A 13,139-nucleotide genomic window follows, 5' to 3' on the forward strand; every position below is an offset into this window, starting at 1 on the left:
TGAACATGGGCTCATCAGGTTTGAGCAAGGTTCACCAGCTTGAGCTCAAGGTCGCTGGCTCGACCAAGGGGTCACTCAGTCTGCTGTAGCCCCATGGTCAAGGCACATATGAGAAATCAATCAATGAACAACTAAGGAACCAAAATGAAGAATTGATGTTTCTCATCTCTCTCCCTTCCTGTCTGTCTATCCCTATCTGTCCCTCTCTCTGACTCTGTCTCTGCCAGAAAAAAAAAAATACAATCTGTAATTTATCTATTCATTTCCTTAAATTCACTTCCTTCTGATGAGTAGAAATGTTTAAGTTTGATAAAATTTACTTTTTCTTTTATGATTACTATTTTTGTTGCTCTGTCCAAATATTTTTGTTTAAACCCAGTCATGAAAACATTCTTACAGCTTCTTGCAGCAGCTTATGTTTCTTGGTTTTACAATTAAGTCCATGATCCATGTAGAATTAATTTTTGAATAAACAGTGAAATAGGGGTTCAGATTCATTGTTCAAGCAACATTTGTAAAAAGATTCTCTTTTTCCCATTGAATTATCTTAACATTTTGGTTAAGAATCAACTAACTCTATATATGTGGATCTATTTCTGGATTCTCTTCCACTGATTTAATAGTCTATCTTTACACCAAAAACAACAGTCAAAATTATAATAAATTTGTAAGTTTTGAACTATCAGGTAGTTCAATTTCCAACTTCAGGGCCCTGGCCAGTTCGCTCAGTGGTAGAGCGTCGGCCTGGCGTGCAGGAGTCCCAGGATTGATTCCCAGCCAGGGCACACAGGAGAAGCGCCCATTTGCTTCTCCACCCCTCCTCCTCTCCTTCTTCTCTCTCTCTTCCCCTCCACAGCTGAGGCTCCACTGGAGCAAAGTTGTCCCGGGCGCTGAGGATGGCTCCATAGCCTCTGCCTCAGGCGCTAGAATGGCTCTGGTTGCAACAGAGTGATGCCCCAGATGGGCAGAACATCGCCCCCTGGTGGGCATGCCAGGTGGATCCCGGTCGGGTGCATGCGGGAGTCTGACTGCCTCCCCGTTTCCAACTTCAGAAAGATACAAAAAAAAACCCAAAGAAAACACAATTTCCAACTTCATTCTTTTTCAAGATTATTTTGACCTTTCTGGATCCTTTTCAAGTAGTTACTTTTAAATTTTTCCCAAGTGGTTACTTTTAAATGACATTTTAAAATTTACTGTCCAAATTCTGTAAGACAATGACCTATCCTGGTATTATATAACTAATATAGTGAAAACCATTCTAAGCATTAATTTATCTCCAGTTCTCTCTACCCAAGGTACAAAAAAGTCTTTGTGACTACAGGTTTGAAACAAATCCGTATCATCAAGACAATCATAAATAAGGTTCCAAAAAAACATAAGTTTTGCTGGATGACGTGTTTACCACTTACCTTGGCTCAATATGATCCGGCAAGGCTGGCACTGACCCCCATGGCACAGTTCAGCACAGCGGTGCTGACCACAATTCAAAACATTCTCACATGGGTTAGAACAGTGGACTGAGACAGCCTGACCACAGCGAACTGTGTGCCTATAAAGACAATATCAATTTAATGTTGGGCATTAAGGTTCTGTTTGACAGCTAAACTAGTACTGAAGCCCAAGCCCTCTCCAAAAACCCACTAAACCTTTCTCTTGGCCCCATTTCGCCAACTTTTTCTTTGTTTCCTTCCTCCAATCCTTATTTCCTCAATTACTCTCCTCTTTCCACTTCTTCCTCCTTTGCTTTTCTTATTTCCCATTCTACCTTTCTCTGTCCCCTACTTTCTGACCAGTGAGGAACTGAAGCCTATTCTTAAGTTTCTGTCATATGTGATTTCTTCTCTGATTTCCCATGAAGCAGCACGCAAGAGGGGAAAGGGCCTGGAGCTCCCACAGTAATTAAGAGATGACAGGAGGGAAGTTGGGGACGTACAGTTCTAATTTAAATTTTCAGAATGAACACACAATGGCATTCTCCTGGGAGCTGGCACTGGCATTTTATGCAGCTAAAATACTTAAGAACATACTGTATGTAACTTTGATTCAGGATGGGGAAATCATTCTGGCTTTGTTCTAATAAACATCCTGATTTTGCTGAATTATCAGCTAAAGAAGAATATGAGGCCAGGGCTTTCAGACAATTTGTCTTCAGGTCTCTTTCCAGGTTAATGGTTTAGCTCTTGGAGTCTACTCTCCCACATGAAGAGTTTTATTCTAACCCCTACTTCCTACTTTAACTACATATTTTGTTTTAAAAAGCCACCATTATATACTAGAGGTTCAGTTTCCAGTGTTCAGCATCATGGCTAACATCAGCCCCATGAGAAAACACTATTATTTCTACTTTATGATAAGAGAAAGAAGCTCAGTGAGACCAAGCAACTTGCCCAGATCAACAACTAGTTAGTGGCAGAGCCAAGATCTGACCAGGTCTTTCTGATCCAGAGCCCCTGCATGTGACTAAGCCACACTATTACCCCCCATAAGTTCAATAAACATTATGCAAATGTGCATTACTAAAAATCTGCATAATCCCATCTCATCTTAGGGTTCAGAAATCATTTTGTAATCTTACTGGGCCTTAGAGCACTACACAGTTATCAGTGATCCCTGAACTGATGATGCAGAACTTGTACTGCAATGAAAGAGGGCAGGCTCTAGGATGTTATTATTTCATTCAACAACATTCACTGAAAACCTAGAAGTCAGACACTGTGCTAGCCACAGGTAATGATTCCTGCCTTCCAGACCTAAAAAGGCCTGGGTTCAATTCCTGGTTCTTTTACCCAGTGTCCAGTAGAGAGGTTAAGAAAAAAGTCCCTGTCACCCTGGCTTTTCAATAAGTAACCTCACTGTGCATAAAACTTTTTAATCACTTATAAGATAGCAAAATAGGATCAAGGCAGCACAGAAAACCACTATTTATAGAAAAGTACTATTTACGCTACCATTCATTATTCATTCATTCATTCATTCATTCAGACAGACAGGGAAGGAAAGATGAAAAGCATCAATTCGTAGTTGTGTCACTTTAGTTGCTCATTGATTGCTACTCATATGTGCCTTGACTGGTGGTTCAGTTGAGACAGTGACCTCTTGCTCGTCGGCGACCATGAGATCACGTCAATGATCCTACACTCAAGCCAGCAACCCCTGGCTCAAGCCGGTGAGCCTGCACTCAAGCTGGGGACCTCAAGGTTCCAAACCTGGGGCCTCAGTGTCCCAAGTTGATGCTTTATCCACTGCGCCACCACCAATCAGGCAATGCCTACCATTTATTTGTTAATGCTATTAAATAAATAGTATTTACACCTACCTAACTAATCTTCTATTTTAGAAAATCACACATAAATCATCAATGTGGAAAATGAGTCTTCTTTAGTGTACAATTCTAACTTTACCTGGTCCGTCCACATTCACATGTTTTAGTCATAAACGCGGGACAGGGTGGGCAAGGTCCAGGATGGCAGAGACTGAAAAAGAAAACTTGAATGAATAAATCACTCCTATACACCAAACCTAAACAAAGCTGCCCAACTGATCCTATTGTAATATGGCAACAAATGGACCTATTGTGAAATGTTTTAGCATTTGTCTAAAGTTGATTAAACTATTAAAAAAGATACCAACAATGTTTTTATACAGAAAAAATTGATAGCAATATAATTTTAAAATATTTAGCCAAAAAGTAAAGCCCAAGTCAAAATACTGGTATATTATTTTGGGTCTGACAGTCAAAGATGACATTTTCAAATATGGTCTAGACCCACTTTGTGCAGTATGCAGAAATGAAAATTGCTTGCCACTCAGGTGAATGGCAGGATAGCCAACAGAGTCCTTTAGAACCTCTGCAAAATAACAGAGTTCAAATCTACGAGGTCCATTTTCTCATCAGCCAGTGAGATAATAACCAGCTAATGGGCTAATGATGGGAACAGTGAAAAGAAGGCTGACTTGAGGGGAGGCATGCTGGTAACACATGGAAAGAACAAAGGGAAAAGGGACTCCTGGAAAGAACTGGGCTTAGCTATATGCTATAGGGAAGAATTAGATCTCTGGACAGAATGCTTTTTATAGGAGCCATGATATAAAGACGCCAAAGGAAAAATAATTAGGAAATGGAATTATAACTGGTACAGCCATTATGGAAGACAGCATGGTGGTATCTCAAAAACTTAAGAATATAATTAGCATATGACCCAGCAATCCCTTTATTGAGTATCTACCAAAAGAACTCAAAAACATGGGTGCGCAAAGACACATGTACCCCCACCCATGTTCACTGTAGCATTATTTACGGTGGCCGAAACCTGGAAACAAGTGTCCCTCGATGGAGCACTGGATAAAGAAGATGTAGTACATACCCAATGGAATTCTACTAAGCCATAAGAAATGATGATATACTGCTATTTACGACAACATGGCTGGACTTTGAGGACATTATACTGAGTGAAATAAGTAAATCAGAAAAAGCTAAGAACTATATGATTTCACACATAGGTGGGATATAACACTGAAACTCATGGACATAGATAAAAGTGAAGTAGTTACCGGGAGGAGAGGACTGGAGGAAGGGAGTGTAGAGGAACAAATATATAACAATAGAAAATAATCTGACTTTGGACGATGGACACACAACACAACCAAACAGTTCAAATGTTGTAGAGATGTTCTCCTGAAATCTATGTACTCTTACTGATCAATGTCACCCATTAAATTTAATTTCTAAATTAAAAAAAAAAGAAAATGGAATTATATATTCAAATATATATACTGCCCTCTTCAAAGCAGACACCCTGGTAAATTACATACTTGTTCAGAAATACCGCTACTTAAAACACTGTGGAACTTCTACAGTAATTTTTTTTGGGTGATTGGGGCTCTTTCTAAGTAATGGCAAAACACTGTCCTTTGGGAATTCAAAGTCAATCAAGCCAAATCTAATTAATCAAGCAGGCTAATAGAATTTGGTATTAAAACCAGGTGTGCCTATAAAGTCTGGTTGGATTTTTTTTTTTGTATTTTCCCTAAGTGAGAAGCAGGGGAGCAGCAGACAGACAGACTCTCGCATGCGCCCAACCAAGATCCACCCGACATGCCCACCAGGGAGTGACGCTTGGCCCCTCTGGGGCATAATCGGAGCCATTCTAGTGCCTGAGGTGGAGGTCATAGAGCCATCCTCAGTGCCTGGGCCAAACCCACTCCAATGGAGCCTTGGCAGCGGGAGGGGAAGAGAAAGATAGAGAGAGAAGAGGGGGAAGGGTGGATAAGTAGATGGGCATCTCCTGTGTGCTCTGACCAGAAATCGAACCTGGGACTTCCACACTCCAGGCCGACACTCTACCGCTTAGCCAACCAGCCAGGGCTGAGGTTGCTGTCTTGAATGCAGGCTCATCCGGCTTGAGCACAGCCTCACCAGCTTGAGCATGGTGTTACCAGCTTGAGCATGGGATCAAAGACATGACCTTATGGTTGGTGGCTTGAATAAGGGGTCACTTGCTCTGCTAGAGCCTGCTCATCAAAGCACATATAAGAAAATAATCAATGAACAACTAAGGGGCCTGACCTGTGGTGGCGCAGTGGATAAAGCATCAACCTGGAAATGCTGAGGTCGCCGGTTCGAAACCCTGGGCTTGCCTGGTCAAGGCACATATGGGAGTTGATGCTTCCAGATCCTCCCCCCTTCTCTCTCTCTGTCTCTCCTCTCTCTCTCTCTGTCTCCCCTCTCCTCTCTAAAATGAATAAATAAATAAAAATAAATAAAAAGATTAAAAAAAAATGAACTAAGGTGCCACAACAAAGAATTGATGCTTCTAGTCTCTCTCTTTTCTTGTCTGTCCTACTCGCTCTCTCTCTAGCTGAAAAAACAAACAAACTCCCTAGCCATGGCTGGTGGTGCAGTGAACAGAGCGTCATCCAGGAGTGCTGAGGGCATTGGCTCATTCCCGAGGGCACCAGTTCAAGCCCCAGGTCAGGACACATATGAGACTCAATCAGTGGCACAACTAGGTGGAACAATGAGTTGATGCTTCTCCCTCCCACCCACCCCTGTCCCCTACTCCCCACTTCCTCTCTCTCAAAACAAAAACAAAAACAAACAAATAAAAAAAACCTCTTTTTAAACGATTCTAATGGGTAGCTAGAGTTGAGAACAACTGCTCTGGAGAATTGTATAATCTATGAGAACAATCGAAAAAGATAAAGGGGCCAACTGTGGCTTGAGTTCTGATAAACATAAATTAGAGAAACTCAAAGCTTTCTTTTGAAAGGAAGGTGCTGTTGGGGTATGGATGGCAATCTCTAGGGTCCTGAGAGGAGTAAAAGGTCAGTTCCCAAATTGAGAATAGACTTTCCAAGCCACAAAAAAGTAAATTTTATGGCCGCCTTTTCCTTCAGACATGGTGTTGACCACCTTGATCTATATCACATTTGATGTTCTCTGGTAGTCATGACGGGGCCCACTTCTACTAACGGGTTCAGAAAAATAGTTTCATGCAAAGGGTTAATTTATTATTAATGAATTTACTTAAAATACCAACTACAGGTAGGAATAATTTAAAAACAGATGAATCCCTGGGTTCTAAGGAAGGATCTATGGAAGCAGACAAAGAAAGAGGAGGACTGACTGCCCAGAAGATGGCAACTCCTGCAGTTGAGTCCAGTTTGAATAGCTTTCCCGGGACTGACAATTCCCCAGCACCACCGCCACATCTTGATCCTGAGCCCTCCAGTCCAATATTTATTTCTGCTCTATGCAGTAGAAGTACTATAACACTCTGGTGTCTGTTTTCCTCTTAGATTTGGTCAAGAATTACCATTTTTGACCATTTAACACATGTGCCAGGCTCTGTACCAAGCCTCTTAGGTACATCAACTCATATAAGTCACTCATATTAACATATTACAGATTCAAAGAATTAAGTTTTCCAACCTCACATAACTGTAAAGTGACTCAAACCCAGGAATCAAACCTTGGATTTGAGGGCAAAGCTTGTAGAAATTTACTTGTAACTGATCAACTGTTTATTATTGTGCATTTATCTTATTATTCAGAAACTGACTGGATATATTCTAAAGCCTGCTACTTATTGCAGGGTTGGGATTCACATCCTAAAACCAATACCCAATAGGACCCTACCCAATTGCCTTTCCCCAAACAGAAGTCTGTCCTATAAACTCTCTTGGACCTGGATGTCAATGGGAGATATTTCATCTTAGAAGACAGCAGTGTTAATATCTCCACTATGTCCTGGCACCATGACCTTAGGCAAGACATCTGCCCTTTCTGAGCCTCATCTGTAAAATGGAGATGACAAAGAGCTATACGTCACTGGGCTGTTTTAATGATTCAATGAATTAACTTTTATAAAGTAGGCCCTGGCTGGTTAGCTCAGTTGGTTAGAGCGTGTCCCAACACCAAGGCTGTGGGTTAAATCCCCGGTCAGGGCACATACGGGAAACAACCAATGACCACACAACTAAGTGGAACAACAAATGCATGCTTCCAGCTTTCTCTCTGTCCCTCTCCCTTCCTTTCTCTGTTCTCTAAAATCAATTAAAAAAAAATTTTTACAGAGCAAGTGAATGATGCCATGTTGACTTTTACCCTGCCCTGTTACATGCTAACCAGATATATAAACTCAAAGCCATGCAAAGTGTTGCCACCAAGGACCCCCAGGGGTCTAGCATTCCAACTTACAGGTTACAGGAATGTGGGCAGTCCTGTCCAGGCTGCTTCTTTCTACAAACCTCACCACAACTATGTGGAATTTCATTTCTGCTCCATTCAGGATTCTTTACCTTGCCTAAAACATATCAGATCAGACAATCAATGGCAAAAACTTCAAATGCATCCTAGACTTTAATGCAATAATATAGCTAGACAGCATGGAACATCAGCATGGTTTTCATTAGTTTAACAAACATATTACCTCACATCCTAAAATAAAAATTTGAATGTAATGCTACTTATCAAAAGCTTCAATGAGTATGATAAATCTTAAATTATGGATTACCTGGGAAAGATAAATAAAAAGAAATTTTTACTTATAAAAAGGTGCCACTCTGACTAGTGGACACATTTATTCCAAGGAAAAAAAACTACAAAATAAGCCTTCTGTAAATGGGCCTTGAATTGATATCGGAATATCTGGTGTAAGGGTTGAAAAGGGAATAAGGCAAGAGAACAATGGAAGAAAAAAGAAGCAGTAAGAAATGGCAAGGACGTAAGTCCCCTGTACAGTAGAAATTCACCTATTCTAGTGCTATAAAGTAGGCATGAAAGGGCTATTTTATATAATCAATGTCACTCCACAATCTTTAGTAAGCATCTTTCATCAACTTAGCAGAGAGACAGGATGAGTAAAACTGAGGCATAGGACTCCACTTTGCCCTAGGAAAGTTTATCCTTACTTGAACAACTTATACCCTAAATCAGGGGTCTCAAACTCGCGGCCCGCGGGCCACATGCGGCCCGCCCACCAATTTTGTGCCGCTGCAGACTGGCCCGCAGATTAATCCACGAAGTTTGATTAGTCTGTGGGCCGCACAAAATTGGTGGGCGGGCCGCACGGCCGCGAGTTTGAGACCCCTGCCCTAAATGATATCTGTCCCCAGTCCTTGGTTCTGCTTTTTTCTCTAGCCTATCTCTTTCAAAACTCTTATTCATGCTGTGAGGTTTCATACACCTAAAGGTGAATGATCCCCAAATCTACATTTTCTGCATTGCCCTGAATTTTCCATTTCAGTCCTACATGTCTAACAGTCTGCTGACCATCTATCTCTGCTTGGGGTTTCACAGTCACTTCAAACCGCCTACATCTGCAGCCAAAGTTAGCATCTTCTGTTTTAAATCCCACCCTCTTCAGTGTTCCCTATTTCTGTCAGCAACACCATCACTGTGAGAGTCACACAAAAACTAGTCATCCCTTTTTCTTCCTATATTCCACTTAATCACCAAATCTTGTCAATTTTCTTATCTAGTGTATCTCATCTCTTTTCCCCTTCTACTCCTGCTCAAGCCTCTCTACTGGCCAGAACCTTATCTCCAGATTACTGGAAAATCTTCCTTACCACTATGCTTTCTTGCTCCGATACAGTGACCTGACATTCCCTGGCCATCTTTCAATGGCTCCACCTCTTTTTCCTGACTTTAAATGATAGTTTTATTTGTTTTTCGGCCAGGGTTCTGCAATAGACCCCTTTTTTCACTCCTTCCCTACTTGAGTCTCATCTATTACTCTTAACTGCAACAACTATTAATGCTAAATCCTGATAGTTCTTCAAATGCTCCTAACTGCTTGTTAAACATCTCTCACGGGGCCTGAACTGTGGTGGCACAGTGGATAAAGTGTCGACCTAGAACTCTGAGGTCGCCGGTTCAAAACCCTGGGCTTGCCTGGTCAAGGCACATATGGGAGTTGATGCTTCCTGCTCCTCCCTCCCCCTTCTCTCTCCTCTCTAAAAATTAATAAAATTTAAATTAAAAAAAACACAAAACAAACATCTCTCACGGAATGTCTGACTCCTCCAACTCAACATTTCTAAACTGAACTTATCATCCCCACCAAACCTGGTTCTCCTGACCTGCCCTTTTTTGTCCTTGGTATCACCATTTCCAAAAGCATGAAACTTTGGAACCACATTTGGGCTCCTCCCTTTCTTCCTGCTGTAAATTCCTGTTTACCTGTGAAATTTTGTACCCCCTTCCTTTCTGTCCCACTCTAACACCGATTACAAACTTTTATTCTTCTTCACTTGGGTTAACTACTAGTACCGAAACTGCTTAGGCCCCAAAATACTCCACTCACTTGCCATGAGATTAAGCTCAATAAGAATCACATTGATACCCTCAGATGCCTCTGACAGCCAGCCAAATGAGATTCCAACGTCTAAGCCTGGCATCAAGTAGTCAGCCCCACATTCCCAGTCATCTCCTACCCCACGTTCATAGATCCTGGGCTCCGTAACAGATGACTATCTCTTCTCTCAATACATTCTTAAGCCTTCTTGGTTTTGAACTTCTGTTTATGTTATTCTATTCACCAAACCTTCTCTTCTATCAAGATTTTACCTAGTTTTCAAGCCTTGCTTAATTCTACCTCCTTTATGAAGGCTTCCCTTAAATCATCCAGCCAGAAGTCATAAGTCAACCCAGATATCTCCCATAGTACTTTGTACTTCTAGGAGAACATCAAGTTAAATAAATGTCTTAACTCTAAGATGATAAGCTATAAGAAGTCAATAGTCTCAATTCCTGTTTCTTCATGGAGCCTGGTACACTAGTAAATTCTCAATGAAATATATTAAATTAATGGCCTTCAGGAAGAACAGAGTGAGACAGTCATCAGGTAAAATAAGGCCATTATTTGCACTCCCACAGCATTTTACCTTGCTCAGATCATCTTGACTTTTACCTCATTGTCTTCTATCTTCATAGTCTCATATCTAATTTATCAGTGAAGGCTTTAACAAGATTTTTAAATCCATTGTGGTACTTTATGTTTTAAAAGTCCTTTAAAATAAGGTAATCAAGTCCTAGTATTGATACTATTTGTCCAACTTTCCACTAATCGCTTGCTTCCAGTTTTATGCTGCCTTTCTAGTAGTACATTCTAGAATATTCATTCCTTTGATTCAATTAATACTACTTTAGTATTTAATAGAGTCAAATTTTGGCAATAAAACATGTAAGACCAGAAGATTCTGAATAAAAGAATGGCTAAAATGGGAGAGAGAATAATGAAGCTTCCTCCGAAAGAGAGTATTTGGGGTCAGATCTTGAATGATATAGTGGATGAGGATTTAAAGAAAAGAATAGAAATAGCATTTTAGACAGTTGGGGAATTCAACAAAAGATAGAATCTAGAAATTGAAGAGTTGATTGTCAATGATCACCTTGGTGAAAGCTGCTGTTAAGTAATGGGAAAGAAGAAATATGAGACAATTAGAAAAATAAGGAGAGTTGGAAGAAAGAAGCAGGACGAGCTAATCATTTCAAAAAAAGGCATAGGCAAAAAAAAAAAAAAAAAAAAAAAAAAAAAAAAAAAAAAGGCATAGGCAAAAGTATCAAAGACTATTTGCTGCCAAAGAGAATAAGAACTTATAAATCAGTTCTGGATCTGGTCAGGAGGGGGTCACTGATGACTTCTGAAAACAGTTTCAGTAATGTAACAAAGACAGAAGTAAAAATGCAATGGTTTAAGGATGGAGACAACCTTAAGAAACAAAATTTGAGCCTGACCAGGCGGTGGTGCAGTGGATGGAGCATCAGACTGGGATGTGGAGGACCCAGGTTTGAGACCCCGAGGTCGCCAGCTTGAGTGCAGGCTCATCTGGTTCAAAGCTCACCAGCTTGGACCCAAGGTAGGTGGCTCAAGCAAGGGGTTACTCCGTCTGCTGAAGGCCCACAGTCAAGGCACATATGAGAAAGCAATCAATGAACAAGTAAGGTGTAGCAATGAAAAACTGATGATTGATGCTTCTCATCTTTCTCCGTTCCTGTCTGGCTGTCCCTATCTATCCCTCTCTCTGACTCTCTCTCTGTCTCTTTAAAAAAAAAAAAGAAACAAACAAAATTTGAAAAATCAACAACATAGTAAAGGTTAGTTGTTAAAAGATAGGCAGGAAGGGGAGCGTGGGAAAGACATGCAGGAGACAGGCTAGCAGCAGAAATGAGCATCTGGATCACAGAAAGTTTTTTCCTAACATACAGGGGAACTGAGCTATTTAAAAACAGAAAGAAAGATTCCATAAAGAGGGAAGGCACTAGTACAGAGTTAGTAATGTTGGTCTATAGAAAGTACCTCTATAATAAATGTCAATGACTGATTCCTTGGGTTAAAATAAACCATACTTCAACACTAGTCTTTATTCATGCTACCCAAATCTGGAATATTTATAAGCTAGAAGAAGCCCATGTCTACCACTGCCTTTGCCATCTGATCAGCTCTGGTCTAAAGTGAGGATCAAGGAGACCAGCACCACAGCTTGGAAGCAGCATGAGCCTGGAGGGCATGATGGAAAGGCCCCTGTCCAGAATAGCCTGCCAAGACAACAAAGGCCTGTGACTCTAGCTGTGTGATAGACCACATGCATATATTGTCTTATAGACCCTTGTAGCTTTGAAGTCTAATTAGTAATTTGTAAAACATGTCCAGCAGACCACTTCTCCTGGGATGGAAAATGAAGAACAATGCATGCTGTAGAAAAGACTCCAATGTATGTAAAAAAACCCACTTACCACAGAAACAAGTATAGGTATTAGGAACATGTGCAGAAACATTCTGACAGGCAGGGCACCTCCAACCACTCTGGCCATCTGCCAAAAAATGGGGGGAAAAACAAAATAATTTCCTTTGAAAAGCTCACACAATTTAAATATATTTAAGCCTATAGAAAACCACAACAATAAAACAGTGGTAGTAATTTCCATGTTAAAAATGAAGACTTTAAAGAAACAAATTCACAATATTGAATGCTTTGCTTAAATACTGCATTTAGCCCTGACTGGTGGTGGTGCAGTGGATAGAGTGTAGACCAGGAAAGCTACAGTCCCCGGTTCGAAACTCCAAGGTTGCAGGCTTCAGTGTAGGCTTGCCAGCTGGCACAAGGTTGTTGGCTTGAGCACAGGATCATCAACATGATCCCAAGGTCATTGGCTTGAGCAAGGTGTCACTGGTTTGGCTTGAACCACCAACCCACAGCCCTGTCAAGGCATGTATAAGAAGTAATCAATGAACATCTAAAGTGAAGCAACAATGAGTTGATGCATCTCATCTCTCTCTTCTCTCAAAATAAAAAAAAAAAACCTATTTAAAAAACTGCATTAGGCTTATATTTATAAGGATGTTAGATACAATCAAGTAGGTATCCACTTTTTTGTTCTTTTTCTAATTGAGATATAAATGACATATAAACATTATGTGGGTTTAAGGTGTACAACATGTTGCTTTGATATACATGTATTTACATATTGCAATATGATTATCACACAGTGTTAGCTAACACCTCCATCACACAATCATCACTTCATTTTGTAGTGATAATGTTCTATCACAGTATTTCTAATGTTAGGGTAAACATTATCTACATCTTGGCTTTTAAAAAAAGGATAAAATATTTGAAATCCAGATATC

The 13,139-nt window shown here is 40.5% G+C and overlaps 1 protein-coding gene across 3 annotated transcripts in view; it reads right to left on the reverse strand.

Annotated features, from left to right (window-relative positions):
• Window positions 1-13,139, reverse strand: part of NFX1 (nuclear transcription factor, X-box binding 1) — an 89,991-nt gene that overhangs the window by 58,172 nt on the left and 18,680 nt on the right. For all 3 annotated transcript variants that reach the window (XM_066256920.1, XM_066256918.1, XM_066256919.1), the window contains exons 4-7: window positions 12,245-12,322; window positions 7,703-7,808; window positions 3,405-3,476; window positions 1,413-1,552 (exon numbers count right to left, since the gene is read on the reverse strand). In XM_066256920.1, the coding sequence (XP_066113017.1) occupies window positions 1,413-1,552; window positions 3,405-3,476; window positions 7,703-7,808; window positions 12,245-12,322 (396 nt within the window). The remainder of the gene's footprint in view (window positions 1-1,412; window positions 1,553-3,404; window positions 3,477-7,702; window positions 7,809-12,244; window positions 12,323-13,139) is intronic.

This window comes from Saccopteryx bilineata, chromosome 2 (genome assembly GCF_036850765.1).
Source record: "Saccopteryx bilineata isolate mSacBil1 chromosome 2, mSacBil1_pri_phased_curated, whole genome shotgun sequence".
NCBI lineage: Eukaryota > Metazoa > Chordata > Mammalia > Chiroptera > Emballonuridae > Saccopteryx > Saccopteryx bilineata.